The sequence below is a fragment of the Carex rostrata genome, chromosome 1 (genome assembly GCF_964058835.1).
Source record: "Carex rostrata chromosome 1, lpCarRost1.2, whole genome shotgun sequence".
Taxonomy (NCBI): domain Eukaryota; kingdom Viridiplantae; phylum Streptophyta; class Magnoliopsida; order Poales; family Cyperaceae; genus Carex; species Carex rostrata.
The window spans coordinates 9,215,709-9,236,522 of NC_135918.1; the positions used below are offsets into that span (position 1 = coordinate 9,215,709).

General features: G+C 34.7%; 2 protein-coding genes across 2 annotated transcripts; one reads left to right on the forward strand and one right to left on the reverse strand.

Moving 5' to 3' along the window:
* Positions 1-575: 575 nt before the first annotated feature.
* Positions 576-3,308, forward strand: LOC144565864 (GDSL esterase/lipase LIP-4-like). The gene is made up of 5 exons (XM_078315710.1): positions 576-967; positions 1,478-1,663; positions 1,751-1,914; positions 2,018-2,288; positions 3,044-3,308. The coding sequence occupies exons 1-5, from the start codon at positions 733-735 to the stop codon at positions 3,274-3,276; spliced, it is 1,089 nt and encodes a 362-aa protein (XP_078171836.1). The 5' UTR covers positions 576-732; the 3' UTR covers positions 3,277-3,308.
* Positions 3,309-4,227: 919 nt separating this feature from the next.
* On the reverse strand, positions 4,228-7,625 carry LOC144555554 (uncharacterized). The gene is made up of 6 exons (XM_078303973.1): positions 6,066-7,625; positions 5,588-5,755; positions 5,450-5,494; positions 5,066-5,273; positions 4,903-4,984; positions 4,228-4,787 (listed from the first exon to the last, which is right to left on the reverse strand). The coding sequence occupies exons 1-6, from the start codon at positions 7,623-7,625 to the stop codon at positions 4,286-4,288; spliced, it is 2,565 nt and encodes an 854-aa protein (XP_078160099.1). The 3' UTR covers positions 4,228-4,285.
* Between the last annotated feature and the right edge of the window lie 13,189 nt (positions 7,626-20,814).

A 20,814-nucleotide genomic window follows, 5' to 3' on the forward strand; every position in this document is an offset into this window, starting at 1 on the left:
CGGTTCGGTTTAGTTTGTTTTGAGAAGTCTAAACCGAAATTGTTCAAAATTTTAACCGAACCGATCCATTTAAACCGAAAAACCAATCCATTTAAACCGAAAATTTTCAGTTCAGTTAAAAATCAAACAAACCGAACCATTTGAACACCCTTACATCTGAGGGAAGAGGAGGGATTAATAGGAGGCCTCGACTCCCATAAGTTTTAACATACATTACATTTTACAACTCCCTATGAATACCATATATTATTTGACCTCCACAAAAAAATAAATTAGACCGTGATTTCAGTCCATTTTGTTTTTTTAACATATGATGAAAGAGCAAACTATTAAATTGCCAATCCAAATTAGTAATATTAGATGTGAAGGGATCAGTCAAAATGCAAAAAGTGAGATGCTCAAAGAATGGCGTGTATAGTCTAATCATAGTATGAGATCTGAAGGCAACAGTTGTAACACACTCTTTCTCTCTCATATTAAATTTCAGAACATGTCCTGAGCTGATGAGGCCCTCTCTGTGTCTCTTTCTAGCTATACAAGTCATATATAACACAACCTAACAGAACTTGTTCAGTCCCACTCCCACACCGCCTACTGTAGCTAACAAACAAGAATATATCATCACCAATAAAAGGATATATCATATGATTCATTTCCATATATATATAGAGAGAGAGAGATAAAAGCATTAGAGAAGAGGAGTGTTCATAACTTCATATCCAACAACCAAGCATGGCACTAACAATGCTTGCTATAGCAATCATGCTGCCTTTCAGTTTTCTGCACCAGGTCGGAGCAACGTGCACCGGTCGAAATCCTGTCGTGTTCAATTTTGGGGACTCAAATTCCGACACGGGTGGTGTTGTGGCCGGTTTGGGGTACCGATTTCCCCTCCCCGAGGGTCGGGTGTTCTTCCACCGTGGCACCGGACGTCTTTGTGATGGTCGCCTTGTTATTGACTTCCTATGTGAGTTCAAATGCTCAAAATTTTAATTTTTATTGGTTCAAACATGAAAAATTGTTGTAAGATTTTCAGCATTATTTTCAGGTGCACATAAGTAAAATAATTCAGATTTTACAAGTCTTTTCTTTTTAACGGTTTTTGAATCTATTTATGGGTGAGGCACATAGAAGCAGTGTTGTAAATAACGGTATGAGCTTGTCGGATGGACAGGGTACTGCCAAGTGATTATTCGGGAATAATCGGGAATAATTGGGCATAATCAGATATGATCAGCTGATTATTTGAGAAAATCTGTAATAATTTGATCACCGCCAACAACTAATCGGACGATTAAACTGATGTTTTTTACAACACTGCATAGAAGAGACATGAATTTAAATTTCAAAATTTTCTTCTTTTGAAATTCTGGATTTGCAAAACTGCACTGTTGAGTACTTGAGTTATACAGTTTTTTCTTTAACTCTATTAATATTTCTTTGTCTAAAACTTTTTTTTATTCAAAAAAAAAAAAAGGTGAGAGTTTGAACACAACATATCTGAGCCCATATTTGGAGGCCTTGAATTCTAATTTTTCAAACGGAGCCAATTTTGCAATATCGGGTTCAAGCACGCTACCAAGAAATGTGCCATTTGCATTGTTCATTCAAATTGAGCAGTTTCTTCACTTTAAATCCCGTTCATTGGATCTCATTGATCAAGGTAAAATCTTATAAAATTTCTTTCTTTCTCTCAACCTTGTCATGAAATTGTGAAACACTAGAATTAAATTGGTGGTTAATTAACTAGGTGTGACTGGCCTCTTTGGAGAAGAAGCTTTTAGAAATGCACTATACACCATGGATATCGGACAGAACGATTTATCGGGTGCCTTTTCGGGGCCAAATGGGGGATACCAACAAGCCCTTGAAAGAATTCCTCTTGTGATTGCAGAGATAAAATCTTCTATCAAAGTAAGTTTTTGCATGTCATTGTTAGCATCAAAATGCACTTGAAAGATTTCATATTTTGGGGCATGAACATGTTTACACAATTCTCTCTCCAAAATTTACACAGACATTGTACGACAATGGAGCGAGAAAGTTTTGGGTGCACAACACTGGCCCTTTAGGGTGTCTGCCCCAAAAGCTCGCCTTGCCCCGAAAAGATGACACGGATCTCGATGCATATGGTTGTCTCTCATCCTATAATAAGGGAGCCGGAGAATTCAATCGTCAACTCAGCACACTAGTTGATGCTCTAAATTCTGAACTGAAAGATGCAACAATTGTTTATACTGACATTTTCTCCATCAAGTATGATATAATAGCTAACTATACCAAATATGGTAAGTTTCAATTATGCATTTCAGTTTAAAAAACTTTTAGAGAGAAACAATTGGTATTGAATTATCAATCAATATTGTTGAGGTAGTATTACTTGTAAATGCTTGCTGTTAACAAAATATTAGACTCTTTATAAGAAAATTGTTCCATCCTGTGCATAATGTGAACTAGGGGTGCACAAAAGCTAGTAGCTCGTGATTCGAAAAAAAATCCAGTTAGAAATGAATCAAACCAACTCGGTTCTTAAACAAATCAAATCCAGTTCGGTTTGAAATTGGTTCGAATAGAAATCGAACTGAGTTTGGCTTGATTTGAAATTAACTCTTCTTTTTAGTTTTAAACCGTGCTTCAATTTCGAACTAGTTTGGTTCGAAACTGGCTTGAATCGCATCGAATCAAACTCGAACTCTTCTTTTCAGTTGGAAACTCTGCTTCAATGTCAATCCAGTTCAGTTCAAAATTGGTTCGAACTCGAACTGGCTTAAGTTCGATTCTGCGTATCCTCTGCATTAACTCAAAAAGGAATCTTTTGAGTTAATGAATATCAACCGTCCGATTTAAACGTTTATGATATAGGGGCCCTTTAATATTAGTGCGGATCCAGTCTGCACAAATCTATAAATATATCGGATGGATAAGATTCATTAACTAAGATGATTACCTTTTGAGTTAATGCAGAGGATATGAATTCCTGTATGATAGTACTTCTTGATCTACCTTTTTTTTTATATATCTTTCTTATATATGTGTGTTGCAGGGTTTGAGAATCCTTTAATGGCATGCTGTGGATATGGAGGACCACCATACAATTATAACCAAGGCATAATGTGTCTCGGTACAGGATACAGTGTATGTACCGATGGTTCAAAGTATGTTAGTTGGGATGGGGTACACTATACCGAGGCTGCAAATCATATTGTTGCATCTAAAATTCTCAGTGCTGATTATTCCAAACCAAGACTTAATTTTGATTTCTTTTGCCAAAGTTAATCCAATGTCAACCTCTTTTGATGATTAAGGGATTTTTTTGTGTAGAATTAATTTCCCAACTTAATTTCCGCATCTACTTTCTGTATCTAATTTTTGTTTAGTAGAAATTAAGCTTGTTTTAATTAAGAAATCATGCTCGTTTTGATTCATAAAATATGTGCTTCAGTATATCACTTAAGAGGAACATTCAAACTGGCTTTTAGCATTATTTTGTGTAAAATATAGAACTTATGTATCGCTGTCCGATTTACAATATGTATTACCATAAATAACATGATATCTCGTAGTGTTTTTCGCACCAATCACACAAAAAAAATCACCTTTACAAGATCGAAAAAATTCAAATTAAGATCATATATATAGTTGTTTGGTTTATCAGCAGAAATTGAAATTCTAATGAAGTAAAAATTATTGTCCACGAAAAAATTAAACTTAAGTTTTTTGTTTTACTTTACAAGTTAATTCACATATATGATAATAAAAGTAGAATAAAACTATTAATAACAAGATATTAACACTTTGAGTTCAATATTTAAATTTTAAATTAAAATAACAAGATTAATACTTTGAGTTCAATGTTTAGACTTTAGCATCTGGGCCTTTCTCTTCTACTGGGCCGTGGGCCCATCTCTTAATTGACAATGGTTGAAGCTTAAAGTTGAGAATTACAACAATTTCTTTTATCAAGGAAAACGCTTTTTTCATCAGCTCACCAACTCTAACATAAGACAATTAATAATACTTTGCATTAATTGAACACTGTAATTTTTTTTTTTTGGTTTTGAATTGAAATATTGAAATATTTTTTTGCCAAACAAAATGATGGCTGCTGCTCAAGTTCTATAATCATATTATATATTATGAATTTGTGTTTGTGTTTGTCATGTACAAGTTTGGCAATCCAAATATGTGCATAAAAAGGTGCCAAAATGAATGTGGCCTTAATTAATATAAACACAAAGTAATTAGGTTGAGCTAAAACTTCTACTTGAATTTTTTTTTTTTTTTTTTAACAAGCAATGACAAGATTTTCTTGCAGTGATTGTGGCCTTCCTTCTTGTAAACAGTAAATTGGTGGTATTGTTAAAGTTTCTAAGATTCCATAAGCATTCCAACAGTATGGTTCCGCCATCATCTCCCCTTCGTACGGCAACAATTCGACCTCGGACATCGTAATATTGGTACATGCCACCGTGTCACTACACGCAAAATGCACCGGCATGCTTTTCACATCGTACGTGCCTTTTATATTAGTGTAAGACACGTCTGTTACGTAGACAGCTGATGTCTGGTTCGAGCATTGTTTTGTCAAGCAGTAGAATTGATCAATTGTAATGCAGTTACGCACATTCTCCATGAAAATGCTATCGAAATTTATGTTCGATACCGAACCCGTACCACCCTGCCAGGTCTTGATGCGGACTCCATTGTCAGAATTGTGTATCACTGCATTTCGTACAGTTATATTTGAGACGCATGCTTGTGAATTGTGTTCGCCAAGACTACCTATACTGCATAGTTGGAAAACAAAATCTTTTAACTCTATGTAATATAGTTTGGATTGAAATACTTGGTATACAAAATTTTATATCTTAATTACGAGGTTACTGACAAAATGACATGTACCTGATGCCATGACCGGGTCCGCATGTGACATTCTCTATGTGCACATCAGCGCATCCGGTTCCAATGGATATGCAATCATCCCCTGTTTCAAGTTTAATTCACCAAAGGTATTACTATTTTGAAGTAAAATTTACAAAAATATTGGTATACTGACACTACGTACCATTGCTTATCTTTGAATTATAGATTTCAACAGATTTGGTGTTCTGTATGTGAATTCCATCAGTATTTGGGCTGAAAGCTGGTGAGCTTATCGACATGCCGCTGATGTGGACACCGTTACATCCGTCAAATTTGATGTGAAATTGAGGGCTATTTTCGATCCGTAGACCTTTTACCGTCACATTGTTGCTCATGAAGAACCTGATCAACTGAAACAAAAATAATACCAGTAACCATATATCAGATGCTTGACGAAATCAAGCCCTGTTTTGTCTTTCTTTTTCGAACTAACTTATATGTTTAATTTTAGAAATTTGTGTCCTTAAATTCCAAAAATATTCACCTAATTATGAATTAAGTAATAGTAAACTTGAATTCTCCTTACCACAGGGCTGTCACAAGGTCCCGGCAATGTTGATCCATTCGGGCCCTGAAATTTCACCAAATTAACAGATTACTTTCCAAATAATCTATTTTTTTTTCAAAATACAAAATGAAACAAAATATTATCATGTATCAATACCCTGTGAGGTTTACAGGGGAGATTCCACCAATTTTCACCGTTTCCTTCAACGGTGCCTTCTCCTTTCAATGTCATTTCATCGACCCGGTAAAAAATGATCCACTGTTTTTTACTGTCTGTCCCTGGCCAGCAATCGGGCCCATCTGGTGGCATTAATACCCCGTCAATCTACAAATGCAGTAAAAAAAAAAAGGTTCCTGTTATATCAGTTCCAGTCACATTTGCAGAACCCTCATCACTAGAATTTGGAAAAGATAAAATTTTCCTTTTGTAGAGGGCAAAGATACCAGCATTAGTCTAGAAAAATATATAGCTAAAATATTTCTTTATTATTTAATTGTGTTCCCATATGCATTAAATTGTGAATTACTGTATGCATGTTCAATTCATTATCAGGCTAGTCTAATTGTAAACAAAATTTGTTCACTAGTTTATATTTATGTAGACAAGTTTTTAGGCATAAATGTTGTAGTTATACTTGAAAAACGAAACCAGGTTTGCAAGGACCCGAGAAAATGGTAGACGTCACCATGAACACACCGTCAGCCGGTACGAGTAGTACCGCCGACTCCACAACACATGCAGCCTTCCAAGCAGATCGAAACGCTTTCGTATCATCGCTTGATCCATTACCAATAGCACCGAATGACCTCACATCAAACACTACTGAAGTTGATGAATTGCAGTTGCCAGTACTGGAGTTACTTGAACTAGAGTTGCTTGGAGTAGAGTTATCATAACTCGGTGAAGGAACCGGTGCTGTGGAGATGCTTGGAGTAGAGTTATCATAAGTCGGTGAAGGAACCGGGGTTGGGGAGATACTTGGAGTAGAGTTATCATAAGTCGGTGAAGGCACCGGGGCTATGGAGATGCATGGAGTAGAGTTATCATAACTCGGTGAAGGAACCGGTGCTGTGGAGATGCTTGGAGTAGAGTTATCATAACTCGGTGAAGGAACCGGGGTTGGGGAGATACTTGGAGTAGAGTTATCATAAGTCGGTGAAGGCACCGGGGCTATGGAGATGCTTGGACTAGAGTTATCACAACTCGGTGAAGGCACCGGTGCTGTGGAGATGCTTGGAGTAGAGTTATCATAAGTCGGTGAAGGCACCGGGGCTATGGAGATGCTTGGAGTAGAGTTATCACAACTCGGTGAAGGCACCGGTGCTGTGGAGATGCTTGGAGTAGAGTTATTATAAGTCGGTGAAGGCACCGGGGCTGTGGAGATGCTTGAAGTAGAGTTATCACGACTCGGTGAAGGTACCGGTGCTGTGGAGATGCTTGGAGTAGAGTTATCACAACTCGGTGAAGGCACCGGGGCTGTGGGGATGCTTGTAGTGGAGTTCTCACAACTCGGTGAAGGCACCGGAGCTGTGGGGATGCTTGTAGTGGAGTTATCACAACTCGGTGAAGGCACCGGGGCTGTGGGGATGCTTGGAGTAGAGTTATCATAACTCGGTGAAGGAACCGGTGCTGTGGAGATGCTTGGAGTAGAGTTATCATAACTCGGTGAAGGAACCGGGGTTGGGGAGATACTTGGAGTAGAGTTATCATAAGTCGGTGAAGGCACCGGGGCTATGGAGATGCTTGGACTAGAGTTATGACAACTCGGTGAAGGCACCGGGGCTGTGGAGATGCTTGGAGTAGAGTTATCATAACTCGGTGAAGGCGCCGGGGCTGTGGAGATGCTTGGAGTAGAGTTATCATAACTTGGTGAAGGAACCGGGGGAGTAGAGTTATCACAACTCGGTGAAGGCGCCGGGGCTGTGGAGATGCTTGGAGTAGAGTTACGATAACTTGGTGATGGTAACGGTGATGGGGAAGGGGACGAAGATGGTGGGTCCGGATCATCCGGTTCGGGGGTAAGAGCCGGAGGTAGAGAGATATAATTGCCATTGCCATTGCCATGGTGGTAGTGTGAGTGACTGTGCTTTGTTGGGTTATGATAGTGGTATCTACCATTGGTGGATTGTAATGTTGACATGAGAATCATTATAATGGTGATTAACAACGGGAATTGCATATGAAGCATGTGCATGTTTGCAAATGTGTATATACGAGGAAGATGTTTATCAAATTAGTATGTATATATAGTTTTCTTTTTTGGTTGAATAGAACAGTGATCAAGGGAAGGAAGAGAGATGGCGAGGAGAAAGAGAGAGAGACTATTTATTTATGCATGGATGACAAGTGTAAGAGGTCTAAGACAAGTTTTGAATTAACTAACTAGTTCAACGATTTAATTTGAACCTGGTTTTTCTTTGAAGCGCATAATATATAGTTCTCTCCATTGGGAATACAGAATGGAGGAGAAGAACAGCAATGGGGCCTGAAACATTACCAAATTTTATAATTCTTTGGCATTAACAAGGAGCTCGATCTGCATTGGGTTTGTAATCTGGTTAGTGGGCTACTGTTTTAATTTACAGAATTAGGCTCTCCATTGGGTTCGCACTCAGACAAATCCTAAGAAGTTTCCAGATGTTCAAATTATCATCCAGGCCCTCTTTAAACTTCTCAATTACACTTGATTTTTATTTGGTTATTGTTAAGAAATATAATTCTTACTGTTGACAATCTTGTGAGAACTAGGCACACACTGAATTTTATAGTGCGGCTCACAAATATGCAAGCACACTACACACAACATCATTAACAGTGGGGATACGCAAATTAGAAGAATGCAAATAGTAATTTGCTTTGTAGTGTGGAGTGAAAGATGCAAACGGATTTTCAGAGAGGAAAATAAAGATGAAAATATGTTGTCAAAGGAAATTCTGGAGGAGTGTAGTAACTAGTTTTTAGTGACCCGACAGAAATTCGACAAAAATGCCAGAATAGTCATCAGTTGTTTTAATTTCTACTTTGATGATTTGACAAACTTTTGTAAATTGGACATCTCTGATGTCATTTTAATGAAACTTGGAGGCGTGATCTCCATTTTCTCTAAAAAAATAAAAAAAAATAAAAAAATTCTCAATTACAAGATTACAAAATAAAGTTGTTTGGAAAACTTAGACGGGCCATTAGACCCCTGTGGCTGTGCATGGTGCTCTACTTTTGGGTAAACTTTATACGACAGTAGTATACTAATATTAAAATGTGGTATGATCCAATCGGATCCGATCTGTTACTCGTTCAGTTCTTCTCTCTATATCTAGTTGTGTTGTGTTGTGTGACTCAGATTGAAAAAGCTAAAAAGTAAAAAAGACAATGGAGATTACCAAAGTTTCGTCACGGGAACTGACAAATATTCCTTTGTTATAAATCGGACCTCTCTTTCTCTCAGACTCTCTCCATTGATATATATATATATATATATATGCAGTGTTGGTGTTGCACAAGGAAAGAGGAAAGAGGAAAGAGGAAAGGTACAATTATTTCTGGTCGGCCAATCACGGGTATAGTTTGAGAACCAACTTTATGGTATTTTACAGATGTGGCCTTCTTGTAATTTATTCCTACCGCTTTATAATATTAAAAAGTGCATATATTTAATAAAGAAATCATATTATCATATAGTCTGTATGTTGTTTACATGATGGAATTTTGGGTGAAGCACTTAATTGGCAGTGTCATATGCAAATTAAGGATAGATAATACACCTGTTTGTTTGTACGCAAAGTTTTTTAATTTCAACTTATTTTGCAAAAAAAAAAAAAAAAAAAAAAAAAAACTTTGAAATTTCCAAATTTTACCAATTTGTTTTGGCTGTCAATTTTCAGTCAAGTCTTTGTCAGTGCTTGCTAGAACAGGCCATGCTAATACAAAGTTAACATGATCTGAGCACTTTTAAGTTTAACCACCCCGTTTTGTTAATTAAACTACGCATGCAGTTAATTAAGATGTTAATTAATTTAACAAAGGGCGCGCTTGGAATTAATTTGTTGGTGTCTGTCACGGGTTCTTGCTAATACAAAGTTTATTTATGTATAATTAATCCAATCCGGCCTTAAACAAGCTCAAACCACCTTTTCACGCTCGTTGGTTTTAGCCTGATTTTTTTTTAAAGACCATAAATAAATAATAATATTTTACCAAACCAACTTGGATTGTTTTAGTTTTTACATAAATCATAAGAACCGAAATACCATTTTGGTCCCAAAAAAAAAAATTGGTTCAAAATGGCATTTCGGTTCTATGATTTCTGTAAAAACTAAAGCAATCAAGTTGGTTTGATAAAATACTTTTTTTATTTATGGTTTTAAAAAAAATTCTTCTAGCCTCACAACTCACACTGTAAACAGTGTTTTAAAAATCGGTTCTTATTCGGTTTCGGAAAGCCACTACATACCGCGGCCGCAGATACGGATTTTTATTCGGATTTTAAAATGAAAATTCATATTAATTTGTATACAAAGAAAGTATTTATGATTGACTGTACAAATTAAACTGGTGATGAAATGTTAAAATATCGATCCTCATCTCATACTAAATGAAATACTGAAATATTCATATAATGATCTCAATTCGGCCGAATATATGACTGAATATTCAAATATGCGGCCGAATATTCAAAACCGTATATTGGACCGAATACTTATTTTCTATTCAGATTCCAACCGAATACGAATATTTGGCCGAATAGACCAATTTTTAAAACATTGCTGCAAACACATACAAAATCTTTTTCTTTTCTTCTATGTTCTTTTACATTTTAAGCTGAATATATCTGCATAGTAGAATTAGGGTGTTTTCAAGTTCACCGAGCATTTTGATGAACTTAATGTCAAAATTTATTGGACTGATTTCAAATGATAAATTCAAACCATTCAAATCAATCTATTTCAAATTTATAAATAATGAAATTAATTTAGTATAAAGTCAAGCGGTCAAAATAATAAGGTATATATAATTTTAATGTATTTTTTTTTTTTTTACTTCTTGATTTTATTCTATATTAATTTGAAATTCAAAATTTGTTACATGTAAATGCATCACTCGTGAAGTATATGAGTTTTCAATGATTTGGATTCCTTGTTTAAAGCTAATCCGACAGGTTTTGAAATTAGGTTCGCCAAAAACTTGATGAGCTTAAGACCACCCTAGTTTTACTATGTATCTATATAATATGTTAGAGTAGAATTAAGGTGTTCTTAAGCTCACCAAGCTCTTCAGTAAATTTGATTTCAAAATATATTAGATTGACTTTAAATGAAGAATTCAAGTTGTTGAAATGAATATATTTCACAAATAATACATTTACATGTCAAATTTTTATACTTTTGAATTAATTTAATATATAGTCAATTAGTAAAAAAATATTGTTTATATGTTAACTTTAGTATTTCAATTTTTTATTATTTTTTTACCACTTCACTTTATAGTTTATACTAAATTAATTTATAAATCTTTTACATTTTAAGCTGTATCTATATATAATATGTTGCTATGTCAGAGTAGAACTAGGGTGTTTTTAAGCTCACCAAACTATTTAGTGAGCTTGACTTCAAAAATTATCGAATTAACTTCAAGCAAAGAATCCAAATTGTTAGAACTGATCTACTTACATATTTTTTTTTTATTAATGTAGTATAAAATTAAGCAGTAAAAAAAAAATTTATAAATTAATTTTAATGCATTTATCTAAATTTTAACTCGAATGCATGCTAAGGTATTAATAAAAGATTTCTAGCTTGTGTGATCTTATTGATTTAGAGCATTCTATTATGTACCTAACTCAAATCTCTCCCATGCGCAATAATATCAATCAATATAACTTTATTATCTTATCTTATCTTATCTGTTTAATATTTAATTAGTTACTAAATTAATGATATAACCTCCGACACAACAACCACAGATGTACAACTTTAACAAATTTTTTTTTTAATTAGGATTGTTTTTCGAAAATCATCCCTAAAAATATTTATTGAAAAAATTAAAAATATTTTACCAAAGTCAATAACTGATTCTTAATGAATTAGTAAGCGTTATACTATACAGGTGTCGAACAGCAATTTCTCACAATTATATAAGTTCAATTTCTTAAAATAAATTTTTTAAAAAATAAAAATGAGTTCATACATATCTATTAATTGTTTAAACTAAGCAATTTTTTAATTAATAGGAGTGTGTATTATAAAGAAAAAAATACAAGAAAAAGTATATCAAATAACAACATTTTTGCTCCATAGGAATCACGTCCGTCTCAAAACCAATAAAAATAAAATTTTCTTGAGAATCAGTATTTGATCTAATGACAAAGACACATGTCTCACATGTGAAAAGTTGTGAATTTGAAACCAACAAACTGAGAAAATTCTCTGGGGTTAGTTCAGCAAAAGTGAAATAGAAGAATAAAGTGGAAAATATATTCTATTCCTACTGAACAAGAGAAGAAGTGGGTAGAATTGGAGAATTGAGAATAGTGGAGTTAAGTTTGAACTTTTGCAGTCAAACCCCTGCTTTTACATTTGAGTCCCTATTTTATTCCTCTATAAGTCAATTCCTTATTCCACAGGAAAGGTGGATTGGAGGAATTAATATTTTTTAAGATATGAATTTGACTCATTTACCTATACTCTTCCACTATTTCACTATTCCACTCTTTCATCTTCAACCGAATATGACCGGAATAGTGAGAAATTAAAGCCTATTTCAAATTTCATGTTTTCTCACTTTTTCTCTATTCCAATAATTTGCTGAACATGTCCAGTGGTTTAAGCAAAAGTTTGAAAATGTATTGAGTGATTTGATCCCAACTCATAATTAAAAAAGAAAGAAAAAAGTTTCTTAATTTTGCAATCAGAAAATAATAATTGCCTCTTTTTGCCAAATTCCTAAGCATACGTATGCATTAGTTTGGAAAGGGGAAATAAAATGCAACATAAAAGGTGGTCGGCATTTAATCAGTGTCAACTGTCAACTACCGACTCTTTGTTGCAACTTATCCTCTGTTTTTCTCATTCATAGTTCGTGCAACTTTTACAGAGAATCAATCATGCCTTTTCATTATTTTATTTATTTATTATTTTATTTTTTTTCTCCTGTGTATGTTACCGGACCACAACTATATATGGGCCCCATTAATTTTGGGGCATTTAGGCCATTCTTGGAGAATCCATATTCTCTGCATTAACGTACTGTTTGAGTTAATTTGTTCGGCTGTGTGATCAGAATTCAAATCAATTCGATCCACACCTATAACACACGGGGCTTTAATATTAGTGTGGATTTAAATCGAACGGTTCAAATTTTAACTCAAAATTTGAGTTAACTCAGATCATCCGAATTCACTCTTGATCTCTTGAAGACTTGAAGCATTGCTATGGGTATAGATTTTAACAGAGTAATTTTGACTTCATGCAGCGCATAAACTATACGCAACGCTGTTTTGATTTTATAGTTCATGTGTTGCATGAAGCTAAAGCTGTTCTGTTAAACTTAAAACCTTTACTCCGTTGCTATAATGCAACCATAACTAATGCTCAACCTTAGCTCTATTTTTCACTTAAAAATATTAATATGTTTTATTTATTACAGAATTTTTGTATATCTCAACATTTTTTTAAGTGCTGCTGCACTAAGTCCATGATTCATTAAAAGCATTAATCTTAGAGTGAGTCTATGGTACTATGCATATTACGATTTGACACTGTGTTACGGCTTTATATTCGAGTTTTCAAATCCTAACGGTCGATCCGAACCGTTCATCTTGTTCTCCATATTAATATGTGTTTGGAGACCAAATTTTACATTTTTTTAAAAAAATTTTACTATTTTTTTAGATTTATTGAAAATCACTGTTTTTGGATGGTCCAGAATTTTCAGATCAAGTGATTTTCTAAATATCTAAAAACATAGTAAAAAAATTTCAAAAAATGTAAAATTTGGTTTCCAAACACATATTAATATGGAGAACAAGATGAATGGTTCGGATCGACTGTTAAGATTTGAAAACTCGAATATAGAGCTGTAACACGGTAACAATCCGTGATATGCATAGTACCATAGACTCACTCTTAATCTTATCCAAAAAATGGGGGAACGTAGTAGTAACAGTAACACAATGCATAGCATTTTGATCTGTTTTGGATCAGTAAATTCAAGAAAAGAAAAGAAAAGAATGGCCACTGGAAGTCTGGAACTACAACTACTTCAGTTGGGCTTTTATTCGACGGCCCGTATAAACGATGGTGCGGCCCAGAAATAAATAAATAGCAACCCTTCATTGCCACGTAATAATTTATTTATAAAACATGTTTTCTTAAATAAGAATTTGTATGACTGGGCAGTGGGCAGGAATAATTTATATGAGTGAAAATTCATCATACGGTTACATTAAATTTTAGTTATTTGTATACACTATGGAGATAACTCTCCTCTTATATTAAATTTTGTCCTAATTGATTAACAGCTGTGATTTAATTTGTTAGATTTTAAACAGTTAAGATAAACAAAATTCGGCAACAATGATTTTATGTATGTATTGGTATTTATTGTGTTGAAGTTTGTATTTAGTTTTCTGAACACTCACTACACTTATTTTCTTCTTACAATTTCTTCATATGAATGTTGTCAACAAAACAATTAATTGATAACATTTATGTTATTGATTACAACAAAATAAAAAAGTAATCAACACACTTGTTCAGTAAATATTGATTATCCTTCGTATTTTACGAGAGATAAAGATAAAATAGTTCATTTTATTGTTAAATAAAAAAAATTATAAAAGGATAAATATTATTAAAGATGAATTTTAAACCCGTAGCAAAGCACAGACAAAGTACTAGTTAATTATACAACGTACCATCAAGGAATACAGTACATTTTCTGCATAAATATTTTCCCAAAAAAAAATTGAATTGTATTTAGAGAAAAGGTTTCTGTCCACTAGGTTTTGTCCACCATTTGTCCACAGCACTATCCACCAACAAACTTCCAACGACGCTTTCAAACTACCTTATTTAATAACTTTCCGATCTCTTTCTTTCTCCGTTCTTTTTTCTCTTCTCAATTTTTCCGATCAATCTCCTCTTTCATCAAATTCTCTACTCCGATAAATCTACATCTCTTTTCTTTCGTTCATCAAAATTTATCTTCTGATCTGATAATAAGAGAAATCAAATCCAATGAACTCTCTCTCTTTTCGTTTTGTTCTCTTCTAATCTACACCCCTACCTTTGCGTGTAACAAAATTATTAAAAACTCGAATCGAATATGGAGAATCGATTCCAGGCGCGCTGCGAAAAAGGAGCTGTCACACCCCAAATCTCGCGGGTCTGACAGCCTGCCGCGTGTATAAATCAAGCGTCACATATACACGCAAGGCAGTGGATCTTTTTATATGCATTGCCAATATCCTCACTCGCTGCATCCGTAAAATAAACCTGAAAATAATCGGGAGGGTGGGGGTGAGAATAAATTCTCAGTGCGAATTTGCCACAGTTTAGATTATTGGACTTGCAATCAGACTCTATATTCAACAATGAAACCCAAACAATAACAATGCAAACAGATATACATATAATCATAAATAACATAATGCCACTACTCGACAACAGTTAATCAACCTGAAACACAGTTTACGGAATTTCAATATGGATTTCAAAACACAACATATATTTTGGCTTAACTCGATTCCTAACTCAATTCATTAGGGCTTGTAGAAATTACAGATATTCTCTCGAGCTGAACCGTTATCAAACCCACATCTGTAGGGTTACAAGCGCCTACAGATGGCCAACCAAGCTGGACCCTTTATCGGACACCCATCTGCAATTGCTGTTTGGCTTAACCATTTCCTAAGGTCCGGTTACAAGTCACCAATACAGGTCAACTTGACACATATGCAAACACACGGACTCAAAGTTACCTATACAGGTCAACTTTGCTAAATCTCAAGCAAATATATCTCAAGCCACACATATAGGTCAGTCTCGCAAATTCTACAGATCGACGCATAAGTCAGCAGCGTCACCTGAATCCAGCCACCTAAACAGGTCGGTCTGGCAAATTCTACAGATCGACGCATAAGTCAGCAGCGTCACCTGAATCCAGCCACCTAAACAGGTCGGTCTGGCAAATTCTACAGATCGACGCATAAGTCAGCAGCGTCACCTGAATCCAGCCACCTTAACAGGTCGGCCTGGCAAATTCGTAAACACAGGTCAACGGATAGGTCACCGTTACCTTATCCAGCCACCTAAACAGGTCGGCCTGGCAGATTCATTCACAACAAGCACAATTCATAGAACTAAACAATTAATAACCATACCAACATGCCAATCAACCTTAACTAAAACAATTCAATCATTCTCATTTATGCAATAATCAATATACAGCATGAATTCCCAAAATATGCAACAATTAATCATTCAACATGACAAACGAATAAACAGTTTAATTCCTGAAAACAAAGTATCAAACAAGTCCAAGAATCCCGCACCTTAGTATGACGAGCGTGCCGCTTAATTTAAAGATCAGGCGTCTCGAATTGACTCGCGAAATCTGGCTCGACTGAGCCTACACCTATATTATACGATTACTTGGTTTAGTTCGGTTACATTATCAAAACTTAAATTCCAAAAGCCGTCTTTTAATTCGTCAATTCTTTTATACCTTTCGGCTCATTTATAATCATTTTAATTCAAGTCCAATTCCAAATTTACATATACACATCATGTCATATGCAAATCAATTTATAGGCCCATTTATCCAATTCAACTCAAGGCCTACTACAAATACTTCAATTCAAGCCCATGTCACAACAATTTATTTCAAAGGCCCATAACAAAATTATACATATGCATAGCCGGCCTACATCTCAAAATAAATCACATCACGCAATTTGGTCCATTTATTCCTAACAATCACACAAGGCATTTTAATTATTTTATATTTTATTTTCGGCCTAAACCGAAGGTTAAATCAGATTCTATTTCAAATTCTTATTTAATTTAACACAAATCAGAGAAGACACATTTTCATTTTTATTTCCTTTCATTCATGTCAATACTCAAACTGATCGCTCAAATTTAAATTCTCCAAAATTTACACCCCACTCTCCATAGTAAGGGAAATTACTAAGGATCTACAACATTATGATTTGGTACCACTACTTAATTAATTTACTAAATTCCAGATTTCTTCACAATATACCCCTCAAGTTTATCAATTTTACACAAAGGTCCCTGTTTTTGCAATTACCAGTATCTCAAGTTCTCAACAGAGGAGTACCCAAGCATCACAACAACATTACAAGTCATCAAGCACAACTATACTACTACACAGAGGGGTATCAGGTGATACCATCTTGACCGAGTCGGAAAAATCAACAAACCGAACTCGGCAATTAATCAATTCAAGTTCTACGGTTCTCTAACTAAATCGATCGACATAAGTCACACTTGGCCCATTGCTGCTATGGAGTCTAGAAAATCAACCACCCGACCAATGAAGAGAAATCCGATCAATTAAACGAGCTCTTCAAAGATTACCCGAATCGAGCTAGCACGAAGGAGAACAGCAACACGGCCGTCAGAGATCACCAGAACAGCACCGGGACAGCACCAATCGAACACCGAGGCAGCGCCGAGCCGACCCTAATTTCTAGGGTTTCATGAGAGAGGAGGGGAGGCAGAAAAGGGAGAGAGGGGGCGGACGGGTCTGGCGGGTCGGACCGAGAAGAGAAGAGAGATGGGGCGGCGGGACTGGCGGGCTCGCCGGCGACGGAAACGGGGAGGGGGCGGAGCCCCTCTGGCCTTTGCGTAACAGAGAGGGAAGGAATTGGGGGGGGGTTTGGGGCTCACGGACAGGGAGGGAGAAGAGAGAAAGAGAAGGGAGGGGTTTTAATAAATTGATTGCTTTGAGATTCGTGCTGGGTTAAATCCAAGGGTTCAACAAATTCTGAAATTCTAATTTGGCTTTCATTTATTGTTTTCCTAATCTGTTTTGGTTATAAAAATCCGAATCGGGTTTCGTAAATTTTTAATTAATTTCGTATGTATATTTCGGACATTTATTTCTCAATATTGTTTTTAAATCTGAATAATTTAATCATGTTTTAAAATTTCGAAATGTAACATTCTTCCCCCCTTAAAATAGATTTCGTCCTCGAAATTAAAAATCGTAATAGAAAATAGTATCTTTCTTGCTCTAAAATAGTTAGACCAAAAATTAAGATGCATAGTTTAACCAATTTAATTAATTATATAAATTCACCACGCTTCCACTGCGCTACTCTGATTGTAATATTTTGTACGAAAATTTCATCAAGAACTTTCAAAATAATTACTACTGATTGTCATTCGACAAGAATTATGATTTTATTCAAGACTTATTTACCTGGTACCACAACATTAAGATTAGTCTAAAATAATTATTTGTTACTTTATTATTACTAGTTCATCTCAATTATAGAATTAGAATATATTGCATACACACGATACAATTTCGTATCACTAAAATAAAATTAAAACTTTAGATGTGTAGGTAATATAAAACTTAATATTACTCATTCCCTTGCTTTTCTATTTTAATTAGAAACAATTAACTTCCTAATATTAAAAATCTTTACAGTTTTAAGTACGTTCATTTATTTGAATCACTAAATAATCACATTATCTTATGCACACATTAATTATTTTCATATTATCATGCAATAATGATGAACTCTCATTCTACAAAATTATCATTATTTATTCCCAAAATTATCAAGATTCTTTTCTTGAAACATGCCAAGTTCACTTAACTTTTATTAACTTTCTCTACCTCAAATTTTGTTTTATTAAAATTTTCAACAATTGTTCCGATAAGATCTAATCAAAGAACCCTATATATAATATCTAACTAGACTTTGATTTTTTTTTTTTTTTTTTTTTTCACAATTTAATAATATTCATATTACCATCCATTTCAGAAAAACAAGAACAATACCAATATTAACTGATCTAAATGTCAAGATAGAATAACACAATCGAGGACAAGTACACTCTCGGAAGGAATCTAAACAGAAATCTTTGATAAATTCTGAAAATCGGAAGTCTGTGTCACAGTGGCTACTTTGAAAATTCAGTCTAACCTTTAAAAATAATTCACAATATATACAATGTTTAGTTTTAATAATTATAGTGCACTCGTATATTCAATATACCTTGATAATCAATTACTTCTTATGCACATACAAATCTATCGATTTCCCTTCTGTTTAGATTTAATACGGCAGACCATAATGCTATCTAGCCTATAATATATTTTCATAGAAATATACCTATGTCATTGATAGTTATAAGCAATCGTCAAAACTAAATTTTGTTTACATTCATCCTCAATATATATGTAACAATTTACTTTTGTCGCTAAACATTTTTTTTCGTAACTATATTAGAAAACCATATATTTTTCTAACAACGTTTACCATATATGTTCGTACCAAATATCACTAAATAATCTAACTAGATATTCTTAATAGATGTTTACTTAAAATAATTCACAATCATAACGTCTTGCTACTATAACAATCATGGAAATTTATATGTCAAAGTTCGGATTATATTTTCAAAGTTTTACCATTATATCCTAAACTCTTCTTTTATACATGTAGATGAGTCTATTAAAAATATAATACCCTATTCAACTTCCATTAAGATATGTCGTTAATAAACAAGGGAATTTCGTAAACGATAATAATGACTCGATCGAATCTCAGTGATCTTCATACTGGTCTTTACATTTAATAAATAAGAATAATAATTTACTCATACAAATCCATTACCAATATATCATAAATAGACCACACAAGAATTTCTTAAACGATATTAATAACTTGATTCGATCTCACTGACGTTCTCTCCACAGCAAATGAGTTATTGGCACTGCATATTCATGCTCTGATACCATCTTAACTGTCACACCCCAAATCTCGCGGGTCTGACAGCCTGCCGCGTGTATAAATCAAGCGTCACATATACACGCAAGGCAGTGGATCTTTTTATATGCATTGCCAATATCCTCACTCGCTGCATCCGTAAAATAAACCTGAAAATAATCGGGAGGGTGGGGGTGAGAATAAATTCTCAGTGCGAATTTGCCACAGTTTAGATTATTGGACTTGCAATCAGACTCTATATTCAACAATGAAACCCAAACAATAACAATGCAAACAGATATACATATAATCATAAATAACATAATGCCACTACTCGACAACAGTTAATCAACCTGAAACACAGTTTACGGAATTTCAATATGGATTTCAAAACACAACATATATTTTGGCTTAACTCGATTCCTAACTCAATTCATTAGGGCTTGTAGCAATTACAGATGTTCTCTCGAGCTGAACCGTTATCAAACCCACATCTGTAGGGTTACAAGCGCCTACAGATGGCCAACCAAGCTGGACCCTTTATCGGACACCCATCTGCAATTGCTGTTTGGCTTAACCATTTCCTAAGGTCCGGTTACAAGTCACCAATACAGGTCAACTTGACACATATGCAAACACACGGACTCAAAGTTACCTATACAGGTCAACTTTGCTAAATCTCAAGCAAATATATCTCAAGCCACACATATAGGTCAGTCTCGCAAATTCTACAGATCGACGCATAAGTCAGCAGCGTCACCTGAATCCAGCCACCTAAACAGGTCGGTCTGGCAAATTCTACAGATCGACGCATAAGTCAGCAGCGTCACCTGAATCCAGCCACCTAAACAGGTCGGTCTGGCAAATTCTACAGATCGACGCATAAGTCAGCAGCGTCACCTGAATCCAGCCACCTTAACAGGTCGGCCTGGCAAATTCGTAAACACAGGTCAACGGATAGGTCACCGTTACCTTATCCAGCCACCTAAACAGGTCGGCCTGGCAGATTCATTCACAACAAGCACAATTCATAGAACTAAACAATTAATAACCATACCAACATGCCAATCAACCTTAACTAAAACAATTCAATCATTCTCATTTATGCAATAATCAATATACAACATGAATTCCCAAAATATGCAACAATTAATCATTCAACATGACAAACGAATAAACAGTTTAATTCCTGAAAACAAAGTATCAAACAAGTCCAAGAATCCCGCACCTTAGTATGACGAGCGTGCCGCTTAATTTAAAGATCAGACGTCTCGAATTGACTCGCGAAATCTGGCTCGACTGAGCCTACACCTATATTATACGATTACTTGGTTTAGTTCGGTTACATTATCAAAACTTAAATTCCAAAAGCCGTCTTTTAATTCGTCAATTCTTTTATACCTTTCGGCTCATT

Bases quoted from the DNA above. Each gene is read 5' to 3' on its own strand.
- LOC144565864 (XM_078315710.1), top strand. From the start codon at position 733: ATGGCACTAACAATGCTTGCTATAGCAATCATGCTGCCTTTCAGTTTT. The intron at 1,664-1,750 runs GTAAAATCTTAT...TTAATTAACTAG, and splicing joins ATTGGATCTCATTGATCAAG to GTGTGACTGGCCTCTTTGGA. The intron at 1,915-2,017 runs GTAAGTTTTTGC...AAATTTACACAG, and splicing joins AGATAAAATCTTCTATCAAA to ACATTGTACGACAATGGAGC.
- LOC144555554 (XM_078303973.1), bottom strand. From the start codon at position 7,625: ATGCACATGCTTCATATGCAATTCCCGTTGTTAATCACCATTATAATG. The intron at 5,756-6,065 runs GTATAACTACAA...CTGCATTTGTAG, and splicing joins AACCTGGTTTCGTTTTTCAA to ATTGACGGGGTATTAATGCC. The intron at 4,788-4,902 runs GTACATGTCATT...CCAACTATGCAG, and splicing joins GGACCCGGTCATGGCATCAG to TATAGGTAGTCTTGGCGAAC.